We start from the raw sequence: 24,135 nt of genomic DNA, 5'->3' as shown, positions 1-24,135 counted from the left end.
TAGCAGCCTGTACAATGAAATGTCTCTTTGTATTTAGCTCACTCACAGTCAAAAAATTCAAAAAACCACAAATATATATATATATTCCAGACTCTCTGTCTATTTTCCATCTTTATGTAGCTTATTTTTCTTTACTCCTTTAATCTATGGCTGTATGCCCTCTGTATCTTTAAAGACTTTTCCTTTTTTAAAAAATCATTTAGCCTTTTCGTCAAGATGGCGCCGAAAGCGAAGAAGGAAGCTCCTGCCCCTCCCAAAGCGGAAGCTAAAGCGAAGGCCTTGAAAGCCAAGAAGGCAGTGCTGAAAGGCGTCCACAGCCACAAAAAGAAGAAGATTCAGACATCGCCCACCTTTCGTCGGCCCAAGACCCTGCGGCTACAAAGGCAGCCTAAATACCCCCGGAAGACTGCACCCAGGAGGAACAAGCTTGACCACTATGCCATCATCAAATTCCCCCTGACCACCGAGTCAGCCATGAAGAAGATAGAAGACAACAACACACTTGTGTTCATTGTGGACATCAAGGCCAACAAGCACCAGATCAAACAGGCTGTGAAGAAACTCTACGACATCGATGTGGCCAAAGTCAACACCCTCATAAGGCCCGACGGAGAGAAGAAGGCATATGTCTGGTTGGCTCCTGATTATGATGCTCTGGATGTTGCCAACAAAATTGGAATCATCTAAACTGAGTCCTGCCGGCTAATTCTAAATATACACTTTTTCAACATAAAAAAAAATCATTTACTTCTTATTATAACTGTCTATATTCTTTTTCTTTTCTCTCCCAAGGCTACGTACATTTATCCAACACTGTGACCCATTTAGAGGTCTTTTTCCATCTGAATTTGTCTTTATTGATTATCTGTAATCCTTTTCTGACAAGGACTGCTTCTTAAAATGCTAAGCACTTCTTAAAAACCTAAGCTGCAGCACTGCCGTGGCAAATACGGCCCTGCCTGCTTGCCCGCCCAGTCCAACACGGTGGACGCCGTTCACTGCCTCTGAGACTGCCGGTTGGGAGCCGCGTTCATCATTCCAACTCTGGTAACCGGCTGCCCCATGCTGCCGGCAAGAAACTTGGAGAATGCTGTCCATTGTTGTGAGCTGTGCACCCCCCAGATCCTGAATTTCTGGTAAACAGCTTGTAATGCTTGCAGCTGCTCTGAGCACAAGACCCTCAGGAGTTCCTGATGGCAGGGGAGTCATTTCTGGTAGGTTTGGCAGGGTGTGGCTATCAGTTAAGAATCTCTATATAAGCAGCTCTGGTACACAATAATGGGGGCATTCCTGTTTCAAGGATAACCCATGTCTCTGTCTGTGTGTCTTTGTGTGTTTCAATCTCCAGCCCCTTGCCCGGTTCATGAACTGTATGGTAGCACATAGAGCGCAGGTGGACATGGTTGGTGCGTTACAGCCCGTAAACCCCATTTAAATGCTTGGCCTCCTGAAACAGCCAGAGTTCATGCTGGCAGTGTGGCACAGAAAGCTGCATTTTCAAAACCACATGGCTTTTCTTCTGATACTGCTGACTCAGGAAAACCTCGCTTAAAAGAGCCATAACTTTAAGCCATTCTCAACTCTGTTCTTTTGTGTCTAGAATTCCTTTCCAAGCTCTCTCAGGTTTAATGAGGATACAGTCAAGCACATTGTCATGCCAATTTGTTGTAGGAGGTTTCCGTCCTGCCCCACAGTGGGTGCCAGATAAAGTCAGATGCTAAAAAGAAATCCCACACTAGCTCAGAATTGAGTACAATACAGGGTTATTTATTTAGGAGTAGACTCACAGATCACAGTCCTCTGCTCGAACAGGAAAACAGCAACCCAATCAAGTGGCTGGAAGAGAGAGCAGGCATGTACTTTACATTACATTTATAGTATAAGAGGCCACGCCCAAGTGGGTGGGCAACTTAAAAGCTACTGGCTGAAGGATTTTCTACAGCACCCCACCCCTTAGTTAGATCCTGTCTAAAATGGAGTTCTTTCTCAAAATGGAGTTTGTTTTGATCCTTCAGTAGAAATGCCTATCAAAGTCTTTTCCATTTTAAAAACCCTGATTTTTTTTCATTGTTGGATTTAGGGAAATGTGATATTGTTGCCCTGGAAGTGGGTGCCAAGAACAGATCCTAGATCTCTCTGCAAAATCTAAAACTAGTATTTTAAAAGGTATGATGTATATGATTTTTTTTGCCCGCCTCAGCTTTTCCTCTCATGCTTTGTTTCACCTCCCATATCTACGGAAACCTGCTTTGGCAGGGTGGGGGCATTCAGATCCCAAAGAGGTTGTGTAGAGTTGTGGGGAGGGACATGGACAAGATCTGAGGGTGAATTAGGTTAGCTGCCGGTGAGTTTAGCTAAAACAAAACTACACTTTTTATTGTGCATAGGATTAAATGGGAAGAAAGTGGCGCATAAACTGGGGTGTGGCTTGAGATCAGGGGTTGAGGAAGAGAGCCTTGACCTTGACAAGAGGCACCAGTCACACGTTAATAAAAGGGCCACAAGTTCCTCTTGCCAGAGAGAAGAATGACCCTTTATCAAGCAGAAAATTTCCTCAGGATCCCAAGGGAATAAAGACCCTTATTCAAATGCCTGGCCTTGAGAAAAGGACTTCTGGGAAACAGACTGTTCCCCTCATGAGGCTCCCAAAAGGGAAGGTCCTAATGTCTTACCCATTTCCCATTAAACTGTGTGATTATGATTCCTCTGTATTTATTAATGGATCTCTTACTCTAATGACCTCAGGCTTGGGATCTGAACTGTAGGCATTTCATCTTTGGGATCAGGTGCGTCTAGTAAATCTCTAACTTTCCTATTCTTGGTATAACTTAAAGGGAACAATGGAATTCCTGGTATTATGGTGTCAGAATTTTTTCCAAAGAATTATTTAGAGAGGTTACCATTGTACACATTTTATACTTTACCAAAGCCCATACAAAATTTCCAAAGGAACAGGCATTAATAGTGAGAATCATTAAAAACAAGTAAAAAGGTGCTGGAGAAGTATGGTCTGCAATGCTCAAATGCTAGAACTTTGTCAAGCAGCAAGGGTTGCCTATTCAATTAATGTTATCCATCACATAAGCAAACTTCCTGCTTCTCAGTTTTAGGTGATTTTGTAGCTTTTCCCTCTTCTTAGTGAGATTACCTGGCATGAGTGACAACAAAGTACACAATGAAACCTGCTTACGAGTTTATTAGAGAGACACGTGTCCACAGGCCTGGGGAAGTAGAGAAAGAGAACCTGCTTACGAGTTGATTAGAGAGACACGTGTCCACAGGCCTGGGGAAGTAGAGAAAGAGAGAGAGTTTGGAGAATCTGCATCCAGCTTTTAAAGCCTACCTAGTACATGCACACGGGGGTTGATGTAGCTATGTCACACGCAGATGACCGAGCTCACGCATGCATGCAAGGGCTCATGTAGCTGCATCATACGTAGGTGATGCAACCATACTGCATGTAGGTCATGCAAGGCCTTTTAAGGTCGCAGGGTGGCTAAGTATTTTGCCTGAGCACTTGTCTGCACAGTCATGGCCCTGGAACCCGGAAATTTCCACTACCGTTGTGTGGCTGGAACCATAACATTCCACCCTTTTGTTTATTATAAAGATTTGGAGAGTTTATTATAAAGATTTGGGGTCTTTAATGGGTGGGAATGCACGTTTCATCAGGTCTTTCAAGACTGCTTCCTGCTGATTTTGTGGGCATTGGAGAGTTGAGGTGTTTGACCACGTCCTGGGTTGGCTGGTTACTTCCGTGTTTTTTGGGCTCGATGGAACTGGCTGTCTGGAAGCTTGGACCTTTCAAGATGCTGGCAAGGCAGAAGATTACGTCTGAAAAAAATTTTAGATCCTGGTGATTGAGGGAGGAGAGTCCTAGATGGAAGGTGGAGGGGTTTTCCTGGGTTTTTGAGGTGGAAAAGGGAGTTTTCCAGGGGCTCCCGAGACCAAGAATGATAAGGGAAGGAGTAAATGATACTTATTCTGTGTGAGTCTGATCTGTTTAGGTAGGTCCAATTTGGCTCCCTGAGGCTTATAAAAACGTTTAAAAAGAAATAAACTTTAGACATATTAAAAACTTATGGTTACAATAATATACTGTTAGAATAGAAGATGATGGGGAGGAGGGAAGAAAAGAAGGGGGAATTATTAGAAAGGGAAATTATTAGACCCCTTAATGTTTTACCTGAAGCAAATCTTAAGGCATTTGTTCTCTTTAGCATCATGGTATTACCTTAACATCCAGGAGACACTGCTGCAGTCAATGATAAACCTGCTATGTCAAAGTCTGTTTTGTGGCTGTGCGGTGGTGGCCAACATCTTTAAGACTAGCACTTGGGAGGCAGAGGCATAAGGATCTCTGTGAGTTTGAGGCCAGCATGGTCTACAGAGTGAGTCCCAGGACAGGCTCCAATGCTACACAGAGAAAACCCTGTCTTGAAAGTCTGTTTTAGCATCATGGTATTACCTTAACATCCAGGAGACACTGCTGCAGTCAGTGATATACCTGTTATGTTAAAGACTGTTTTGTGAGTTTTTGGAGTTTGGGGCTGTGAATGTCCCCAAACTCATTATTGTTTCTTATCACCGGGCTCTTGGCAATATTTGTACCTCTGGCTCTATCTTTAATGATGATCCCTGTAATAACAGCTGAGTGGTTAATCTGGAAATTTAAGTTTAACATTGGAGATTAGAGAAGTTGGTAAAGCAGATAGTAGTAAGAGGAAGAGGGAGAGTATATAAAGTTTTTGGCACAGGAGAGGTAAGTACAGTGATGAGATTTTTATTTTTCTGGAACTGGAGAAAGAGTGGCTGATCTTGGTGTCCTCTGGAACTTAAGGGAGCAGAGCCCTGTTTGAGTTAATTACTGTATATGAGGGGGTATCTTGACCTGGAAGAGTAAAAGGTTTAAGGTGAGACAGGTGGATCCTATGAGGGAGTACCTTAAGCTTGGCAACTGTGGGAGTTACAAAAATTACTTTAAAGGGGCCTTGACATTTAGGGGTAAGGGGTGAAGGGTGCTGGTCTGGAGGAGAGAATAGTGCCTGATCTCCTATTTTAATCAGTGGTGGGCATGAATTGGTACATGGTTGAAGTAGTGAGTAGTGGGTAAAATCCCAATGGGAGCAAAGATTGGGTAACAGCGGAGTAAGCGTGTGATCAGGAAGGGGAGAGGTTTGGGGTGAAAGGCTGGGGGTTAAAACTGGCTGCCCATACAATAGTTCAAAGGGCAAGATGGAAAGGGGGCTTTTGGGGGGATCCCGAAGCCTAAGAAGGGCCAGAGGCAAAGGTTTTACCCAGTCAAGGTAAAGTTCCTGTGACATCTTAACAAGAACATTTTTAAATGAATGGTTAGTTTGTTTTACCTTCCCTTAAGACTGAGGATGGTATGGGGTATGAAAGTGCCAGGGAATGTTAAGAGCCTTAGATAAAGTTTGAGAGATCTGGGAGGTAAACTCTGGGCCATTATCCGACTGAAGAGAGGTTGGGATTCCAAACTGGGGGATAATTTCTAGGAGAAAAACATCAGAAACTGTCTGGGCCCCCTTGTTAGTGGTGGGAAACACTTCAATCTACCCAGACATGGTGTCCACCACAACCAGGAGATATTTAACTTATCAGACTGCTGACAGTCATTTCCTGGAAGGGAGCCCCTGGTCTGGTGAGTGGGAAAAAAGGAAAGCTATGATTTGGTCTTGAGATCTGACTTCTGACAGATTTTACAAGAGGCAGTGATAGCTTTTAAGAACTCCAAGTCTATGGGGGTGAATTGGTGGTGAGCCTTGACAAAATGAAACAGAGCTTTGTTATTAGGATGAAAGAGCTGATGTAGGTAGGACAGAATTTGCTGGGTGTCAGGGGGTGTCTGCAAGAATGTGGGCTGTACTGTATGAGCCCCCTGAGGTGACTGAGGTAGGTTTGGGCTCTGGAATGCTGCTGTTCTAGCTGTTTGGTCAGCTTGGTTATTTCCCTTGGAAATAATTTAACTGTTAGTCTGATGAGACCAACAGTGAACAATTCCTATAGCTTTGGGGAGATGGGAGGCTTTTAACAAGTCCATGATGTTAACTGAGTTAGTTATGGATCCTCCTTTCATCGTAAGAAGCCTACACTCCTTCCAGATAGCAGTATGGGACAGGAGGATATGAAAGGCATATTTGGAGTCTTTGTAAACATTTAAAGATTGTCCCTGTGCTAACTGGAAGGCACAGGTAAGGGCTATTAATTCAGCCTTCTGATTAGTATTATGGGCAGGGAGTGCCTGTGCTGCCACCACCCCAGTTTCTGACATTATAGCATATGAGTTCCCTCACATAAAAAGGAGATGTCATCTGTGTAGCAGATATAAGTGGCCTGGGACAGTTTGCCCTCATGTTTAGGTGAGGGCCGAGGCAGTAGATCCTCTAAGGTTTCTATGCATTAATGAGATAGGAAATAATTAATGTTAGGTTGAGGTAGGAGATTTGAGATATTAAGGGGGAAGCAGAATTGGAAAGTGAATGTGGCATCTTCTTCTAGTGACACCTGGAGGGAAAGAACTCAGGAAGAAGGTAAGATTTGTAAGTCTTTGTAAGTTAAAAGATGGGACAGATTGTGGTGGGAGAAGACAGTGGTAGGTGATTCAATGGTTAGTTTCTTTGACTGAGGAATAAGAAGCTCAGTGGCCTCTAAAGTGCATATGCAGGGTGCCCAGGCCTGAGTGGTGAGGTCTAACTTCTTTGACAGGTAAGCTACAGGCGCAAAGGAAGGTACCAGCTGATGTCCTAGGACCCCAAGGGCATATCCCTTCTTCTCTATTACATATAGGGAGAAAGGATGGGTTAAATCTGGGAGATGAAGAGCTAGAGCCTGGATAGGGCATTTCTGGAATCTCTGGAAGAGTTTAGTAATGGGAAAGGGAAGAGGACCATGTGGAGAGCTGAGAGCTGCCTCTTATAAGAGGCAGGTGAGGAGATCCAGTAATGCAAGGAAACCAGCTATACCTAGGAATGATAAAATCTCTTCTTTTGTAGAAGGAACTGCAAGGGACTGAATTAGTTTTTTTCTGTCTACGGTAATAGCCTTTTGGATGGTGTTAATAGTTAATCCCAAGTAAGGGACCTGAGAGGAAGAGAGTTGGACCTTAGAAGGTGAGACTCTATAGCCCTTTTTGGACAAGAAATTTAAAAGAGCAGAAGTATTAGTTTTGCTAATCTCTAGGGATTGACTGCAATGTAAAATATCATCTACATACTGTATGAATTTAGACTTATGGAGAGACAGGGAAAGTAGATCAGAAGCTAAATCTGTCCAAATAGGTGTGGGGTTGTTCTGGAATCCTTGGGGAAGGACAGTCCAGGTGAGCTGTGTGGAGAGGTGAATGTCATGGTCAGTCCAGGTGAAGCAAAGATAGTTTGAGATTGAGAGCTGAGAGGAATAGAGAAAAAAAAGCATCCTTGGGTCCTAAAACTGAGAAGTGGGATGTTTCTGGAGGGATAGTGGAAAGAAGTGTGTAAGGGTTAGGCACTACAGGATGAAGAGGGACCACTGTGGAGTTAATGAGCCAGAGGTCATGAACCAGGCAATAGGTTCCATTAGGTTTTTTAACAGCAAGTATAGCGGTGTTAAAAGGTGGGGTGAAGTAGCTTTTTTCTTAGAAAGTCAGAGATGATAGGCTTAATTCCCCTAAGGCTCTGGAGAAAAGGGGGGCACTGAGCTTGGGTAATGTACTTAGTAGGATCTTGTAATTAGATAACAATGGGGGAGTGTTGTTTAGCAATAGAGGGGCTTTGGGTGACCCAGACTTGGAGGTCCACCTGAGAGGTTGGCAGAGGAAAAGACACAATGGAGCTGGGAGGTTGGGAGGCTAGAAGGAGGAGGAAGGGAGCTATTGGCGAGTCTGGGGTAAGGTGAATGGAAGGCGCAAACAAAATGGAAGCTCCTATTTTTGCTAAAAAAATCTCTTTCCATAATAGGTACCAGGTAGGTTGGCATGTCTGAAAATGAATAAGTGAGATAAATACCCCTAAAATCACAAAACACAGTTAAGTGGTGGGGTCTGCTGAGGTAGATAAGGCTGTCCCCCTGCCCCGACAACAGGGAAACTAGAAGAAGAGGTAGCCCCCAGAATTCCCTCAGTACTGAGTATGTGGTTCTGGTGTCCAAGAGAAAGGAGTTGGACCATTCTGATACTGTTATGTTTACCTGTGGCTACCTGTTACAGATGGTGGTTGTGATCAGGTCAAAGGAGCCCAGGCAGCCTCACTTGTTCATGGCCAGACATAGAAGGTCAACTTGGGAATTTTCTGAGTTTGATGTCTCTGTGTCATGATGTGCACAAGGACAATTAACTGCCTAATGTCCTTCCCTATGGCATCTTGGACAAGGTCTTGTGGGACCAATATGAGGATTAGGGCATGCTCTGGCCCACTAACCAGTTTTACCACATTTGAAACATGGGCCTGGAGGTTCTTGAGCCCTGGGGGGCAAGGGTGGACAGCACAGATCGGGGAGATCGAGGCAGTCTGTTGCCTCGGCCAGTCGGGGGGCCATAGCTAGCATTTGACAGTTATGATTACAGGCTTTGTCATTCCTTACATGGTATACCTTAAAGGCCAACTCTAAGACTTCTGCCTATGGGGTCAAGGGGCCTTTTTCCAAATGTCTAACTTTAGCTTTAATGTTGGGGTAGCTCTGAGAAAAAAAAGAGTCATGCGTAACTGTCTGTCCTCTGTGGTTTCTGGATGTAAGTTAGTATAGTGTAAGTATACTAAGTATAGTATAGAGCTTTAGTGAGGCATTCCAAAAATTCAGGATTTCCCTTCACATCCTGAATAACCTCTGAGAGTTTATTATAGTTTACTGGCTTGAGGGCAGCCTTACGGAGACTTGACAGAGGCAAGTCAAAAACCAGTCCCTAGCTAAAATACCATCTGGGGTGTTATAATCCCAGTGTGGTTCTCGATGGGGACCACCTCTGCCCCCGGGGTGTGTGCTGCATTAGTTTGGTGAACCTCATCTGCATGTAGTCTGGCCTGCTCCCAAACTCGCCTGTGCTCTTCAGGAAGTAGGTTATTAGATAGGATCATATAGATATCATGAAAGGTGCGATTATAAGACTGGGTAATGTATTGGAATTGCTTTCTGAAAGAGGTAGAATTAGATATGTAAGAATCCAGTTTTTGTTCTATATGTGAGAGTTCTGAGAGGGAGAAGGGGACATGTACCCTGACCAATCTATCTACGCCAGCCACCTCTCGCAACAGGAGAACTGCAGCCGGCTTGGCTTGTTTAGGGTTGGGTTCCTTAGAGCACTTGAGCACATGAGAGGAGGAGTAAAGGTGGGTGCTAGAACCAGGCGACTGCTGTGGCCTAGCACCAGAGAGTAGGAAGGATCCGAGGGGTTGACTGTGTACTTAGTGTGTGTGTGAGAGGGGGGAGAGATGAAGTAGTGGAAGTAGCTGACCACTGAGGTCAGAAAGGTGGAGGTTCGTTAGCCAGGTTCAGAGAGGAAGTGGGGTATTCCTCTGTCTTAGATGGCATAGCCAGGAACATGTGAGCAGGTGAACAGTTTGCAATGACAGAGGACTTAGAGCTTAAATAGTAAAGGCTTGGATATAGGGAAACTCCTTCCATTTGCCTGTGTACTGACAGTAGTTATAAAGCTTCTGTAGATTATCGGTATCAAAGATGCTGTTAGGCAGCCACTTTAAATTGTTATCTAAAGGTTAACAAGACCATTTTTTTTCAAACAAAGATGGACAAGCATGGGAATCTGTAAGTAGGGCATTAAGGCCCAGGGTTTTAGGGTCTCTAAAAGGTGGGGGGTGGGGAGAAGTTGGACTGATGGTCTTTGAGGATTTGTTTTCCATAGCTGAAACCGTGAAAAACCACACATACACACACACACATACACACACACAAAGGTGACAACACAAGACCTGTGGGAGAATTCTCTCCATAGGTTGGGTGTTAATAAAGCCTGACTGGCTCCAGTCTGGGTGACTTGAAAGCCAGAGGCTAGAGGCCACCCCGGCAGACTCTCACAGCAGGGACCACATTTGAGGCATGGCACCAATGAAATTATCCAGCGCAAATGAAAACAAAGCACATAATGAAATCCACTTAAGAGTTTATTAGAGGAGAGACACGTGTATGTAGGACTGAGGAAGTTGGTGTGGAGATAGAGAGCTTAGAGATGGCGTGTTCAGCTTTTAAAGGCTGCTGAGCACACACACACACACACACACACACACACACACACACACACGGGGGTTGATGTAGCTACATTATACACAGAAGACAGAGTCATGCATGCATGGTGACACAACCATGCTGAACATAGGTCATACAGGGCCTTTTAAGGTCCCAGGGCGGCTACATATTTAGACTGAGAACTTGTCTGCACCTGGAAAGTTTCCACTACCGCTGTGTGGCTGGCATCGTAACATTTAGAATAGTTCTTCTTCCCATAATATCTGCATATAAATACCTTCTCATTCTTGAAAAGCCCACTCATATGTATGTCTTTCTTTCTTTTCTTTCTTTCTTTCTTTCTTTTCTTTCCTCCTCCTTTTCTTCCTCCTCCTCCTCCTCCTTCATTTTTTTCCCTTTTTGATACCAGGTTTCTCTGTATAACCACAGCTGTAGCTGTCCTGGAACTAGCTCTAGTAGACCAGGGTGACCTTGAACTTACAGAGATTCACCTGCCTCTATCTCCTGAGTATTGAAATTAAAGACATGTGCTACCACCACCTGGCTGTACTTTTCTAATCTTTATCATTAATCAAGTTTTCTTGCTTCCATAATACCTTTACCAAAAAACATTCAATATACACTTACTGTCAAAATTACGTGTCCTCACACATTTGTGTGAATGTGGGCATATTTACCCTAGAATAAATGCAGAGGTGAGATCATGACCTTAGGTATTGACCTTTGCCTTCTACCTTGTTAGAGACAAGGTCTCTTTACTGGTTTTCTGCTGCATATGCAGGTCATCTAGTCTGGGAGCTTCCAGCTATTCTCCTGACTTCACTTCCCATCTACTTGTAAGAATACTGGTATTACAGATGTGCGTGACCACAGCCGGCTTTACTTGAATTCTGACAATTCCAACTGAGAGCCTCACACCTGCCAGGCAAGGGTTATCCTATTGAGCTGTCTCATTGACCCTTAATGTAAATTTAATAGACATGACATTTTCAAAAAGTACAATTCAGTAGCTTCATAAAGTCCATGATCCTCCTGCCACCACTTCCCAGTGATTGGGCTTCCATGCATGTGCCACCATGCTTGACTTCCTGCCTCAATTCTAATACTATTACTTTATATATTAGAATCTTATAATATTTTCCTTCAGAATTCAGACTACTTTCCCCTTGACTATATGACTGAGCTTATGTGATATTTAGTAGTTTCAGTTCATTTGGTCTCAGTGCTCCTTAGTAGCTAATATTTACCTATTCCATTGCTGATAGTAATAGCATTGTTTCCAAGCCTGGGATATTAGTTACTCATGTTGGTGCTGCAACAATATATCTGAGAAAGACATAAAGCAAAGGATAACAAGCCTACAGTCCACAAAACCAGAGAAAATAGAACACTTATCCAAAAACAGATGGGAGCAGATGCAGAGATCCACAACTAACCACTGGGCTGAGTTACCAGAGTACAACTGAAGAGAAGGAACAGCAATAATATGAACAAAAGGGTCAAGACCATGATGGGAAAACCCATAGAATCAGCTGACCCAAGCTATTGGGAGCTCACTGACTCCGGACTGACAACTGTGGAACCTGCATAGGACTGAACTAGGTCCACTGAATGCAGGTGACAGTCGTGTGGCTGGGCAGCATTTGGAGCCACTGGCAGTGAGACCAGGATCTAACCCTAATGCATGAACTCATGTTTTCGAGCCCATTCTCTATGGAGAGACACCTTACTTAGCCTAGGCACAAGGAGGGGGGGAAAGGGGAGTAGGGGACAGGGCCTTTCTTGGTTCTGCTTTAATGAGTTGATGGGACAAACTTAGTTGACTTCCCAGAGGAGGCCTTACCCTCTCTGCAGTGTGGATGGGGGTGGAGTGGGGGAAGGTGGAGGGAATTGGAGGAGAGGAGAGTGGGGGAATTGGGATTAATGCAAAAAAAAAGAAAGAAAGAGAAAAACAAAAATATCTGACAAAAGCAACTGAGGGAAGGAAGGATTTATTTGGCTTAGAGTTCTAAGAGATAATATAGTCCATCGTGGAGGGCAATGTATGGATACATTGTCAGAAGGTGGGAAAAGAGGCTATGAATTTAAAAGAGAGCACGGAGGGGTATACGAGAGTGTGTAGAGGGTGAAGAAAGAGAGAAATGATGTAATTATGTTAAAATCCCAAAAATAAAAGAAAGAATTTAAGGAAAACAAACAGAAAATGGTTGGTCACATTGCATCCACAGTCAAGTAACAGAGTGATAAATGTGGGTGCTCAGCTTTCTCTCCTTTTCAAAATTAACTTTTTTATATTTAGTTTGCTTGTGTGTGTATGTGTGGGCGTGTGTGTGTGTCTTTATGTGGGCATGTGCGTGTGGGGACCCACAGAGGTTAGGTGCTGGAGTTACAGCAGTTGTGAGCCAGCTGATATAGGTGCTGGGAATTGAACTCAAGCTCTCTGCAAGAGCAGGACACACTCTAACACACTCTACATCAGTGAGACATCTCTCCACCCCTCTTTTTCCTTCTCATGAAATCTGCACCATGCCTAAAAAATGGCTTGCTTCTCACCTCAACTCCCCTAATCTAGATGATTGCTCATAGACAGGGCCAGAGGCATTCTCTTAGAAGATTTCAGATACTGTCAAATTGGCAATATTAAATGTCATAGGATATTGTCAAATAGAGGTATTTTAAACAATTTTTGTTTCTGTTTTTCTGAGACAATGTCTCATATTGTCTCTCAGGTAGGCCTGGGACTTTGTAGAACAGGTTTGTTTAGAACTTACAGCAATCTTCCTGGCTCAGCTTCTTTTCCATGCACTGGAATGGACTAGCATGGACAACCACAAGGGACATTCTTGACATCTTTACACACACATTTTGGTGAACACAATCAAGTTGTTTTTATATCCTTGAATATTTTTATATATCTTCCCATTTTCAAGACTACTACATTGTTTTAATTATAACTCTTGCTTGTCACACTTAACTATGCTCCTTGAGATTAAATAAATTTGTTTATTTTCAGCAGAACAGGAAGAACTCTGCCACTGAGATATACTCCCAACCACATTCAAACATAGTGGGAGTTCCTGAATATTTGTAAAGGAAGGAGCAACTAGAATACTTCTTTAAAGCTTAATATTTATTCATTTACGCTTCTTAAGACACATAAATGTATTATTTTATGTATCTTATGGCCACATGAAAGTAAAACATCTATAGCAATACATGATCAACCCCTTTGGATGTCAGTGGGGCGATTTCTCAGAAAATTAGGAAACAACCTTCCTCAAGACCCAATAATACCACTTTGGGGTATATATCCAAATATATGCCACAAGGACATGTGCTCAACTATGTTCATAGTAGCTTTGTTTGTCATAGCCAATACTTGGAAACAACCTAAATGCCCCTTGATTGAAGAATGGATAAAAAAATGTGGTACATCTACACAATGGACTACTACACAGCAGAAAAAAATAACAACAGCTTGAATTTTGCAGTAAAATGTATGGAGCTAGAAAACATTATTTTGAGTGAGGTAATCCAGACACAGAAAGACAATTATCACATGTATTCACTCATAGGTGGTTTTTAAACATAATGGAAAGAAAGCCAGCCTACAAACCACAATCCCAGAGAACTTAGATAACACTGAGGACACTAAGAGAGACTTACATAGATACAATCTACATGGGAAGTAGAAAGTATAAAAAGACAAGATGTCCTGAGTAAATTGGGAGCATGGGGACCTTGGGGGAGGATTGAAGGAGGGAGGGGAGAGGCAGGGAGGGGAGCAGAGAAAAATTTTGAGCTCAATAAATATCAATAAAAAACTTTAAAAAATGAATATTTCACATTAGGTCATATACTGAAAATATTTAAAGATATTAAAGAGTATCTCATGAGATCACATTTTCAGTTAGAATTATAGATTCATATAATTAGAAGGCAGTTTGAGAACTGATTCAGTCTACCACATCCATGAATATATTACATCAGGACTTAACACATTAAACCAATGTAAATTTTTCAGTGTGTGTGTGTGTGTGTGTGTGTGTGTGTGTGTGTATGTGTGATTGTGTTTTGGTAAACACAATCAAGTTGTTTTTATATCCTTGAATATTTTTATATATCTTCCCATTTTCAAGACTACTACATTGTTTTAATTATAACTCTTGTTTGTGCGCAGGTGTCTGTGGAGGACAGAGTCTTCTCTTCTGTATCTGGAGTTACAGCTGACTGTGGGCCACACAATATGGGCTCCAGGAATCAAGCTTTGATCCTACAGAACAATCCATGTTCTTGACTGCTGAGTAAGCTCTCTAGCTCCAAACAAACAAAACCCTTTTTAAAAATCAGATTTAACATTTCCTTAAATGTCTTTTGCACATTTGAGATTCCGTTGTTAAGAAAAAAGGATGTTTTGGCAAACTGTTATTAATGATGAGAGGCCAAAGCTAAAATTACAATAAAATGGCATTGAAATTTCAGGCTAACTGGATGCTAAAGTCGATGTGTCTGTAATTTTTCAAAAAATCTTAAAATTCCAATTGGCCTATTAAAGTTATTGATTTCCAGGATTGCTTCTTCACTATTCCTTTACAAGAACAGGATAGAAAAAAAATTTGCCTTTACAGTACCTATTTATAATAATGTCTAGCCTGTAAAGAGATATCAATAAAAGTACTTTTTTAGACATTGTTAGATAATCCAGTTTTGTGTCAATATTTTGTAAATAAACCACTGGAAGTATCATGTAAACAATTTCCTTAGTCTATTATTTATCATTATATTGATGATATTTTATTAGCTACTTCTGATATATATACCTTAGAATGAATGTTTAATGTGTTACAGAAATATTTACCCTGTTGGTGATAAAAAAATTTCTCCTGGAAAAAATACAAAGAGGAGATTCTCTTGGTTATTTATTCTATAAATTAAGCAATTGAAAATTTAGCCACAAAAGGTACAGATAAGGAGAGATCAGTTGCATACTCTTAATGATTTTCAAAAATTATTTGGAAGATATTAACAGGTTGTGGCTTATAATTGGATTGCCTACTCAAGAATTAACTAATTTGTTTCAAATTTGCAAAGTGACTCAGATTTAAACAGTCCAAGAGAGTTAACAACTGAGGTGCAATTTAGTAATTTTACCTTCAAATCATTCCTCTACTGGACTCATTATGCAGAGGGAGGATAATATTTTGGAATCGATTTTCCTAACTCACAAACAGAAAAAAAACAACTAAAAATGTAGTGATAGGACTGTGGGCCGGATTCCCGCTGCCCTGCTCCCGCATGGTTAGCTTTACACCTGAAATAACATCACACAAATTGTATTCTTTTAAACACTGCCTGGCCCATTATTTTCAGCCTCTTACTCACATCTTGACTAACCCATATCTAATAATCTGTGTAACACCACGAGCGGTGTCTTACCGGGAAAGATTCAGCATGTCTGTCCTGGTGGCTGGCTCCATCGCATCTCTCTCCTTGAGGAGAGGCACGGCAGTCTCACTTAGGAGAGGCGTGGCATCTGACTGAGTCATCTACCTCACTTCCTTCTTCCTGTTCTGTCTACTCCACCCACCTGAGGGCTGGCCAAGGCAGTTTCTTTATTAAAACAGAAGACCCTCCCACATCATAAAAACTTACATAGAAAAAATTTCTGAAATTTTTATAAAGGGGCGAATAAGGCTTTATCAATTGTCAGGTATCTGCATAGCTGAGATTATGATACACTATACCAATGCTGAAATTATGCAATTGTGGGAGATTAATGGCCATTGGCAAAGAGCTTGTAATAATTTCTTAGGAGAAATTAATAACAAATATTCAAAAAGTAATGAAATTCAGTTTATAAAAATAACTGAATGGATTCTTCCCCACATAGTGAAAAAGGCACCTATTTCTAGGACTCTTATATTTTATCCTGATACAAATAAATTACAAGTATCTGGTTCTAAAGAAGAAAATATCAGTAAGGTTGTTTGAAGTTCATATAATTCAGTTCAACAGAACTGTATGCCATTCTGATGGTTTTATTAGACTTTAATGAACTTCTCAACATAATTACTGATTCTCAATAGGCAGAAAGAGTTGCATTACACATAGAGACTGCTGAACTTATTCCTAATAATTCAAAATTAACTTCGTATTTGTTCAACTACAGCACACCATCCGAGAAAGAAACTGCCCACTTTATATTATCCATATTCGATCCCATACTGGTTGCCTGGAAATTGATCAATTATTGATAATAAATGTGTTCAAAGCCTCAAAATTTCTTAAGAAACACAGTGTTAATAGTAGGGGCTTAAAAATTTTTTTCTGTTACTTGGCAGGAAGCTAAAAATATTATTAAAAACTGTCCTGTTTGTTCTTTTTATAATTAAGTTCCTTTACCTCTAAAAACTAACCCAAAAGGTACACAAAGGAAAGAAATTTGGTAAATGGGTATATTTCATTTAACAGAATTTGAAAAATTAAAATATGTTCATCATAGCATTGATAGATATTCAAAGTTCCAATAGACATCTGCCTTAAGTTCTAAAAATTTCTGAGGCACTTGCTCTCCAGGCCTTTGCTTGTTTGTTTTCGAGATTGGGTTTCTCTGTAGCTTTGGAACCTGTACTGAAATGAGCTTTTTTTAGACCAGGCTGGCCTTGAACTCACAGAGATCTGCCTGCTTCTGCCTCTGCCTCCCAACTGCGTGAGCCACCACCGCCTGGCTCAGGCCTTCTATTTCAACAACAGATGGACACTATACTGGCAAAGGTGACCTCCGCGCCCCAAGGTATAGTGTGGATAAACAGCCAAACACTTGGTCACGGATTTAATTTTGGAAAAACAGATAGGCATTCCTCAGCTGGATCAAGAATAATTAAAACTTACAGATATCAGGGAAATCTGTGCAGCAGGTCTATCAAGAAGCCAGGAATCATTAACTGTCACTATAATCACCTTCCATTCCCAGATTGCAGGATGTATACCAGAGGATCAGGAACATAACTTCAATAAATCTCACTCCGACTCCTCTGGGGGAGTGTCACCAGCCACAGTATCCCCGGGGCGGTGTTCCTCTGCTCCACACACCACACCAAGCGCAAGCAGCCATCAAGTTTCATTTTTTTCCTGTGAAAAAACACAAACATGGGGGCTGGAGAGAGGGCTCAGAGGTTAAGAGCACTGACTGCTCTACCAGAGGTCCTGAGTTCAATTCCCAGCAACCACATGGTGGCTCACAGCCACCTATAATGAGATCTGGTGCCTTCTTCTGGCCTACAGGCGGGATACTGTATAAATAGATTAAAAAAAAAACAAACAAACCACAAACATGTCCTCAACCCCCTATCAGAAAAGGGTAGCAGCCCTTCCATAATCCAGTGTAAGGATCCTGCCATTTCACCTGAGCAGAAGTTGCTCGAGTGCCATGCTGCTGAAACCTGCCTGCAACAGACTGCACATGGGCATCCACACTTAGGAGATGTAAAACAAAAAGGACACGATTATGTAGTCACATGCGTTATGTGGTGACTGAGAATGTAACTCCCCCTTTTATATTTTTTAAGATGTATCTTGAGCCGGGTGGTGGTGGCGCACGCCTTTAATTTCAGCACTCGGGAGGCAGAGGCAGGTGGATCCCTGTGAGTTCGACAGCAGCCTGGTCTACAAGAGCTAGTTCCAGGACAGGCTGATAGCTACTGCCAAACCCTGTCTCGAAAAACCAAAAACAAAAAACAAAAACAAAAAACTTGAGACTGCCATAGGCTTGATGAACAATACCTTGTTTTTGAGGATTATAAAAAATGTCTGTTTTATGCTCAGTTTTCCATTGAGAATAATATTCTTGAAATGCTTTACCAATATATCTCGATCTATTATCCATTTTTATAATTTTAGGAATCCCCATATATGAAAATCATTTTAAGCAATTAGCTATCACATGCTTCCCCACTTTGCATAGTGGCTATCAAGAATCCTGAATAGGTATCAATGGTCACATGCACAATCTGTTTGGCTGATGGCTCAGGCTTATTGCTAGCTAGATTTTACATTTTAAATGAACACATTTCTATTATTGTATATTTTACCACAAGGCTCGTGTCCTGTTACCTCACATCTTGCTTCCCTGGTGGCTGCTGGCGTTCCAGACTCAGCTCCCACCCATCTTTGTTTGGATTTCCTGCTTAGTTTATTCTGTTCTGCCATAGGCCAGAGCAGTTTCTTTAGTAACCAATGGTAATAAGACATATTCACAGCGTAGAAAGGGCATCCCACATCAGAACCTGGAGGCAGGAGTTGATGCAGAATCCGCGGAGGGGTTGCTTCCTGGCTTCTTCCTCATGACTACCTCAGCTTTATCTCCTATAAAACCCAGACCAGGGATGGTACCACCCACAAGGGGCTGGACCCTTCCATATCAATCCCTTAATGATAAGATGTTCTACAAGATTGCCAAGACACTGACCCCACAGAGGCATTTTCTCAATTAGGATCCCCCTTCTCTTAGATGACTCTAGCTTGTGTCAGTCAAGTTGACATAAAATTAGCCAGGACAGCCCTTTTGTCCGGGCGGCTTCCCTGGGCTGCTTGGAATCCCTGATCCTGTGCCCTGGAGTTCCATCTGGACTGAACCTCCACCTGGCGATAGATGAAGAAAATGACTGAGCCCCACATTGGAGCACTGGACTGAGCTCCCAAGGTCCTGATGAGGAGCAGAAGGAGAGAGAACATGAGAAAGAAAGTCAGGACCGTGAGGGGTGCGTTCACCCATGGAGATGGTGGGACAGAACTAATGGGAGATCACCAACTCCAGTTGGATTGGGACTGATGGAACATGAGACCAAACCAGACTCTCTGAATGTGGCCGACGGTGGAGGCTGACTGAGAAGCCAAGGACAAAGGCGCTGAGCTTTGACTCTTTTGCATGGACAGGCTCTGTGGGAGCCTTCTCAGCTTGGTTGATCACCTTTCTGGACCTGGGGGGAGTTGGGAGGACCTTGGTCTTAACAGAGTAGGGAACCCTGATGGCTCCTTGGCCTGAAAAGGGAGGGAGGGAGGGCATGGGGGGAGGGGACGGGAGGGAAGGGGGAGTAAGAGGGCACCCAAATCCTTTTTATGTTTATGAATAACTGAGTAGACTAGGGTTGAGAAGCACCTCACTTCAAAAAAAGGGCAGGTGAGGCAAAAGGTATTAAACACACAAAGCTATCTTATCTTGAAAAAGTTAGAAAACTTGTGTCTTCCTTTCGCACGATTAGGAAACTCTAATTTATTGCAGGTTTTATGATTTGATTTATACTCAGCTTATTAGCTCATTAAATTTCAGGACCTTGGGCAAGTCAACTTACATTTCCTCATTTGTAAACATCCTCCAGGGCTTCTGGAGGACATCACATGCTTTGCCAAATATCAGACAGACGTAGGTGGTGAGGCACTCGTCAGCGATTCTCTCCCGATGCCTGTGCTTACTCTCAAGAACGTTTTGTCTTTTGATTTATCAGTGAGTCCTCTATTTTTTCTGGGGTACTTAACACCTGGTCACTTTTGAGTACAGGGGAAATGAGCCCTGAGGGAACTCTTCAGGTGACACTGTTCGCAACACCAACCTCAACCTGCTGTCAGGGAATACGCCTGTTAGAGAAATTACCGATATTCCTTTTTGCTCCGAGTACTCGATGCACTTCGGAAAAAAATCTCCCAAACGAAACCCGGAAGAAAGGCACTTCCGCCAGACACCGGGAGGGTGGGCTACAATGAGATACCAAACCGGAACAGGAGGAAGATGGCCGGAAGCGCCGGGGGACTACAGTTCCCATAAGCCCGCGGGCCAAGGTGAGGGGCAGGCGTCGAGACAAGGCGGACAGGCCTTGCCAGTCATTTGGCTATATCAAGGTAAATGCCGACACCGCGGCTCCAAGGGAAGAGTTGAGTTATGGTTCGCAACTAGATTGTACGAGTAACCCTCCCAACCCATCCTAAACCGACGAAAATGACGCGTCCAATAGGGCGTCCTTGAGATTTCCGGGCACAGCACCCCACGTCCCTGCGAGCTTTCCCAGTTCCGATGACGCGGGGACTGAGCTCCCACGCACGCTTCTTCTCCAGCCCTAGCCTCTGGCCGGGCAGGAGGTGGGCGTGAGGAGTGGGTAGCAGAGGACCTGAGTAGCAGGCGACCGCCGCTCATCTTTGCTCGCTCCCCGGCCACCCTTCGCGGAGGCGGTGGAAGCTGTCGCAGTCTTGTGGGCCAAGGCTAAGCACCTCCATCCTTGTCCTTAATCCCCCTTTCTGCCCTTCAGTGTGGTGTAAATCCGCCGGGGAGGCCGAGCGACTTCCCCTAGGTCACAGAGATTAAGTGGCAAAAAGGAAGTTTTGAAGCGAACTTTGTTGTGACTCAATACCCTCCAGAGTTTAGCCCGAGCCTTGAGGACCGCGGACTTTTTTTTTTTTTTTTTTTTTTTTTTTTTAATTTCAACACTAGCGGTATCCAGGGGGCACCTTTGGGACCCGGTGTAGAACCCTAGCGCGTCATCAGCCTCGGTCCTTCCAGCCGGAACATAAACAAGCACGGGGTCCTCCGCAGACCGACCCCGCCAGCGCCTGGCCTCTCTTCCGAGAACCTCCACACCGCGTCACCGCGGCGGCGGAGCGGGTGGGTGGGGTTTGCTCCTCCGCGGCGGCGGCGGCGGCTAGTGGGTCCTCCGGTGACTCCGGGGCGGGGCTGCGGGGAGGGTGCCCCCCGACTGAACGACTTCTCCGGAATGGGGGGTGTGGCTGGTCGGCCCGCAGCATCCGGGTGGGAGAAAGAGTCCGCTATTACCGGCGGCGCAACCCCCAAGGCCTGCTGCTAGAGATGCTCTTCCTCTCGGTGAGTTGTTTTGCTGTTTTTGTTGGCTGGGAGGTTCTCTTAGGCACGCCCCACGAAGAAGGATGGAACAAGTACCTTGGTCGGTGTGGCCTTGATTGGTCTGGGCAAAGGGGAATTGACCAGCTAGCTGCCCTCCCCGGCCTCCTGACTTCGGGCTATCTTAATCCGCGGCTGCGCTCGGTGTTCAGTTTCATGCAGGCTCTTGGGAAAGCTGGTGCTGCTGCTGCTGTCTGATTCCCGCGGACAGACCTTGGGACGGGGGCCGGTGCTGGCAGCTAGAGATGGCGGACACAAGATCGGTGTATGAAACCAGGTTTGAGGCGGCCGTGAAGGTGATCCAGAGTTTGCCGAAAAATGGTAAGTGCACTTGGCTTCCCCTTAAAGCCTCTCAGCTGGTTTTCGTCTACCTTACTTAGCGCCCCCTCCCATTCAGTCATTAAAAGGCATGTAATTGAAAGGATGGTATTGAATGTGAGATAATTACCCCCATCTTTGAGGCCAAAGGTGAATGTACTACTCAGACTTTAAGTAGTTTATATCGTTGAAAAGAAGTCTTCTCACTTAATAACTGTGGATTTGGGTATGTTTAAAAAATCTGGGGTGAGATGTTTAGTGCTACATCACTCAAAAGTGTGTAATTCAAACCTTTAGAAACTTTTGATATGAAACATGAGGAAAGAACAATTATATTCACGTGTAAAATGATTATTTTGACTATGATGTACCTAGATGTGGTTTTCTTCGTATGTGTCCTGTTAACAATTTGCAAAAGTTTTTGTAATTTTCTCTGACTAGTGTTAAGGAATATTTTCCATCACTAAGTTTTATTTTTCTTTATATTCTAAGAGAAGCTTCGGAAGGGAGACATTCACCTTTTAAATTCATATCCATTTGCATTATAATTTATATTTTCATAATAAGTTAAAAATTATCTTAAGCATTGTTATGATGTGTGCTAGATTTGTAAGCCAAGACAAACATAGCATTCCTATATTAACTATAGTATTTCATATTTTCTCGCATTTCATTTCTCATCTTTTGGCCAAGTAATGAAAGTCAGCATAGTTCATTTCAATAAAAACTCTTCAAGTAAACTTCTGAAAGCTTGTAGGGCATGCGTTACTATGTACAAAGCCCGATTCAGGTCATGCACACCTTCAAAACAGTGGCACAGGTTGTAATCCCGGCTTCTTTGGAGGATCAAGAGGGCTGGAGTACTTGCTCAGTAGTGGAGTACTTGCCTAGTGTGTACAAGATCTAGGCTCAGTGGTTTTTTTTTTTTTTTAAGGTTTATTTATTATGTTTACAGTGTTCTGTCTGACTGTTGCTTGAACGCCAGAGGAAGGCAACAGATCTCATTATAGATGGTTATGAACTGCCATGTGGGTGCTGGGAATTGAACTCAGGACCTCTGGAAGAGCAGTCATTGCTCTTAACCTCTGAGCCATCTCTCCAGCCCAGCTCAGTGGTGTTTTATTGTATACCTTTAACATTGAATTGGAGGAGAATACATGGAAAACTAAAGGATACATACAAATAGGCTAAATGAAGCAGGGCAATAATAAGCCCAGGTGGTGGCACACACCTTTAATCTTGGCACACCAGAGGCAAAGTCAGGTGGATCTCTGAGTTTGAGGCCAGTCTGATCTGCATAATGAGACCCTACCAAAAAACAAAAAAGGAAATAATAAAGGAATTCAATTAGATATCGATATTTTAAATGTTCAATTAAGAATATTAACAGGAAAGTATGATTTAAGGGTTTTACGTAAGTAATGTGTTCTTTTTTTTTTTTTTTTTTTTGGTATTTTGAGACAGGGTTTCTCTGTGTAGCCCTGGCTGTCATAGAACTCACGCTGTAGACCAGGCTGGCTTTGAACTCACAGAGATCCACTTGCCTCTGCTTCCCAAATGCTGGGATTAAAAGTGTGTGCCACCACTGCCTATCGTATGTTCACTTTCTAAGCTATTCATTTTATAATTTTTTGAAAATTGATAAGCTAGACCTGATATTTCAATCCTTACTACTTTATTATTTTACATTCTACTCACTATTAAGACACACACACACACAAATTGGATACATATATAGATAATGGATTGCAGGCCAGTCAGTTTGGGCTACATAGCAAGATCTTGTTTAAAACACACACATACACACACACACACACACACACACACACAAACATGAAACCAAAGTATTGTAAAATTAAGATAAACGTGTTAAATGGCCCTTGTGACAGGTATTTTTGTAGTTTTTTTCATTTTTTTGTGTTTTGAGACAAAAACTTACTAGGTAGGCTCAGGCCAGCCTCAAGTTTAGGAGATTCTCTTTCTCCTGCCTCCTGAATTTTGGGATTATAGGTATCCTCTACCATGACTGGCTTATAATATTTTAATTTATTTCTTGTTTATTTATTGGCAGTCTTAGGGATTGAACCTTGATCATCCTAAGCAAGTTCTCTACCGCTGTGCTACATCTCCAGTCCTTTTATAAATTGTTCGGTTGGCTTGGAATAATTTTGCAGTGAGATCTTGTGGCTTTTGTTATTTATTGCCTAATTTTTATTTAAAGCCTAGAGTAATGAGGGTCTGGAGAGATGGTTCAGTGGTTAAGAGTACTTGCTGCTTTTTCAGAGGACTCAAGTTTGTTTTCTAGTACCCATACCACCTATAACTCCAGCCTGGGGGATGCAATGATCTCTTCTTCTGGCCTCCACAAGTACTGACATGCATATGTATATTCACAGGAGCACCAATAAAAATTACAAACAAATCCAAGTTAATGAATTACATAAATTACGTGTTTGAGAGAAGCTTTGATTTTTTTTGTTTTTCAAGACAGAGTTTATCTGTGTAACAGACCTTGGTGTTGTGGAACTCGCTTTGTAGATCAGGCTGGCCTCGAACTCACTGCCTCTGCCTCCGAAGTGCAGGGATTAAAGGCATATGCCACCATCACCCGGCATTAGATAATATTTCAAATACATATGTTACATATGTCCTAGGAGTGTCTTTAGGACAGAAGTAATGCTGCCGTATATGTATAATATTCATTGTATGTTTCCAGTTTT

The 24,135-nt window shown here is 42.8% G+C and overlaps 2 protein-coding genes and 1 long non-coding RNA gene across 7 annotated transcripts in view; 2 read left to right on the top strand and 1 right to left on the bottom strand.

The window, feature by feature from the left end:
- Positions 1 to 216: 216 nt before the first annotated feature.
- Positions 217 to 687, top strand: LOC119816587 (60S ribosomal protein L23a-like). Its single transcript, XM_038333357.1, has one exon. The coding sequence runs from the start codon at positions 217 to 219 to the stop codon at positions 685 to 687; it is 471 nt and encodes a 156-aa protein (XP_038189285.1).
- Positions 688 to 2,243: 1,556 nt separating this feature from the next.
- On the bottom strand, positions 2,244 to 20,683 carry LOC119816588. Of its 2 annotated transcripts, XR_005285792.1 has the most exons (3): positions 19,545 to 20,608; positions 17,086 to 17,325; positions 2,244 to 3,834 (listed from the first exon to the last, which is right to left on the bottom strand). It is a non-coding gene; the product is annotated as an uncharacterized LOC119816588 (long non-coding RNA). The 2 variants fall into 2 exon arrangements; XR_005285791.2 differs by lacking the exon at positions 2,244 to 3,834 and having other exon boundaries at positions 17,010 to 17,325; positions 19,545 to 20,683.
- Acbd5 (acyl-CoA binding domain containing 5) overlaps positions 20,001 to 24,135 on the top strand; it is a 33,274-nt gene continuing 29,139 nt past the window's right edge. Inside the window, exons 1-3 of one of the 4 annotated variants that reach the window (XM_038333355.2) lie at positions 20,001 to 20,088; positions 20,675 to 20,845; positions 21,250 to 21,418. In XM_038333355.2, the coding sequence (XP_038189283.1) occupies positions 21,343 to 21,418 (76 nt within the window). In that variant the 5' untranslated portion in view covers positions 20,001 to 20,088; positions 20,675 to 20,845; positions 21,250 to 21,342. Of the gene's footprint in view, positions 20,089 to 20,674; positions 20,846 to 20,870; positions 21,062 to 21,249; positions 21,419 to 24,135 lie in introns of those variants that run through there. The other 3 variants (XM_038333354.2, XM_038333353.2, XM_038333352.2) reach the window with 3 other exon arrangements.

The sequence above is a fragment of the Arvicola amphibius genome, chromosome 6 (assembly GCF_903992535.2).
Source record: "Arvicola amphibius chromosome 6, mArvAmp1.2, whole genome shotgun sequence".
Lineage (NCBI taxonomy): Eukaryota > Metazoa > Chordata > Mammalia > Rodentia > Cricetidae > Arvicola > Arvicola amphibius.
This window is presented reverse-complemented; position numbering and strand designations above follow the sequence as displayed.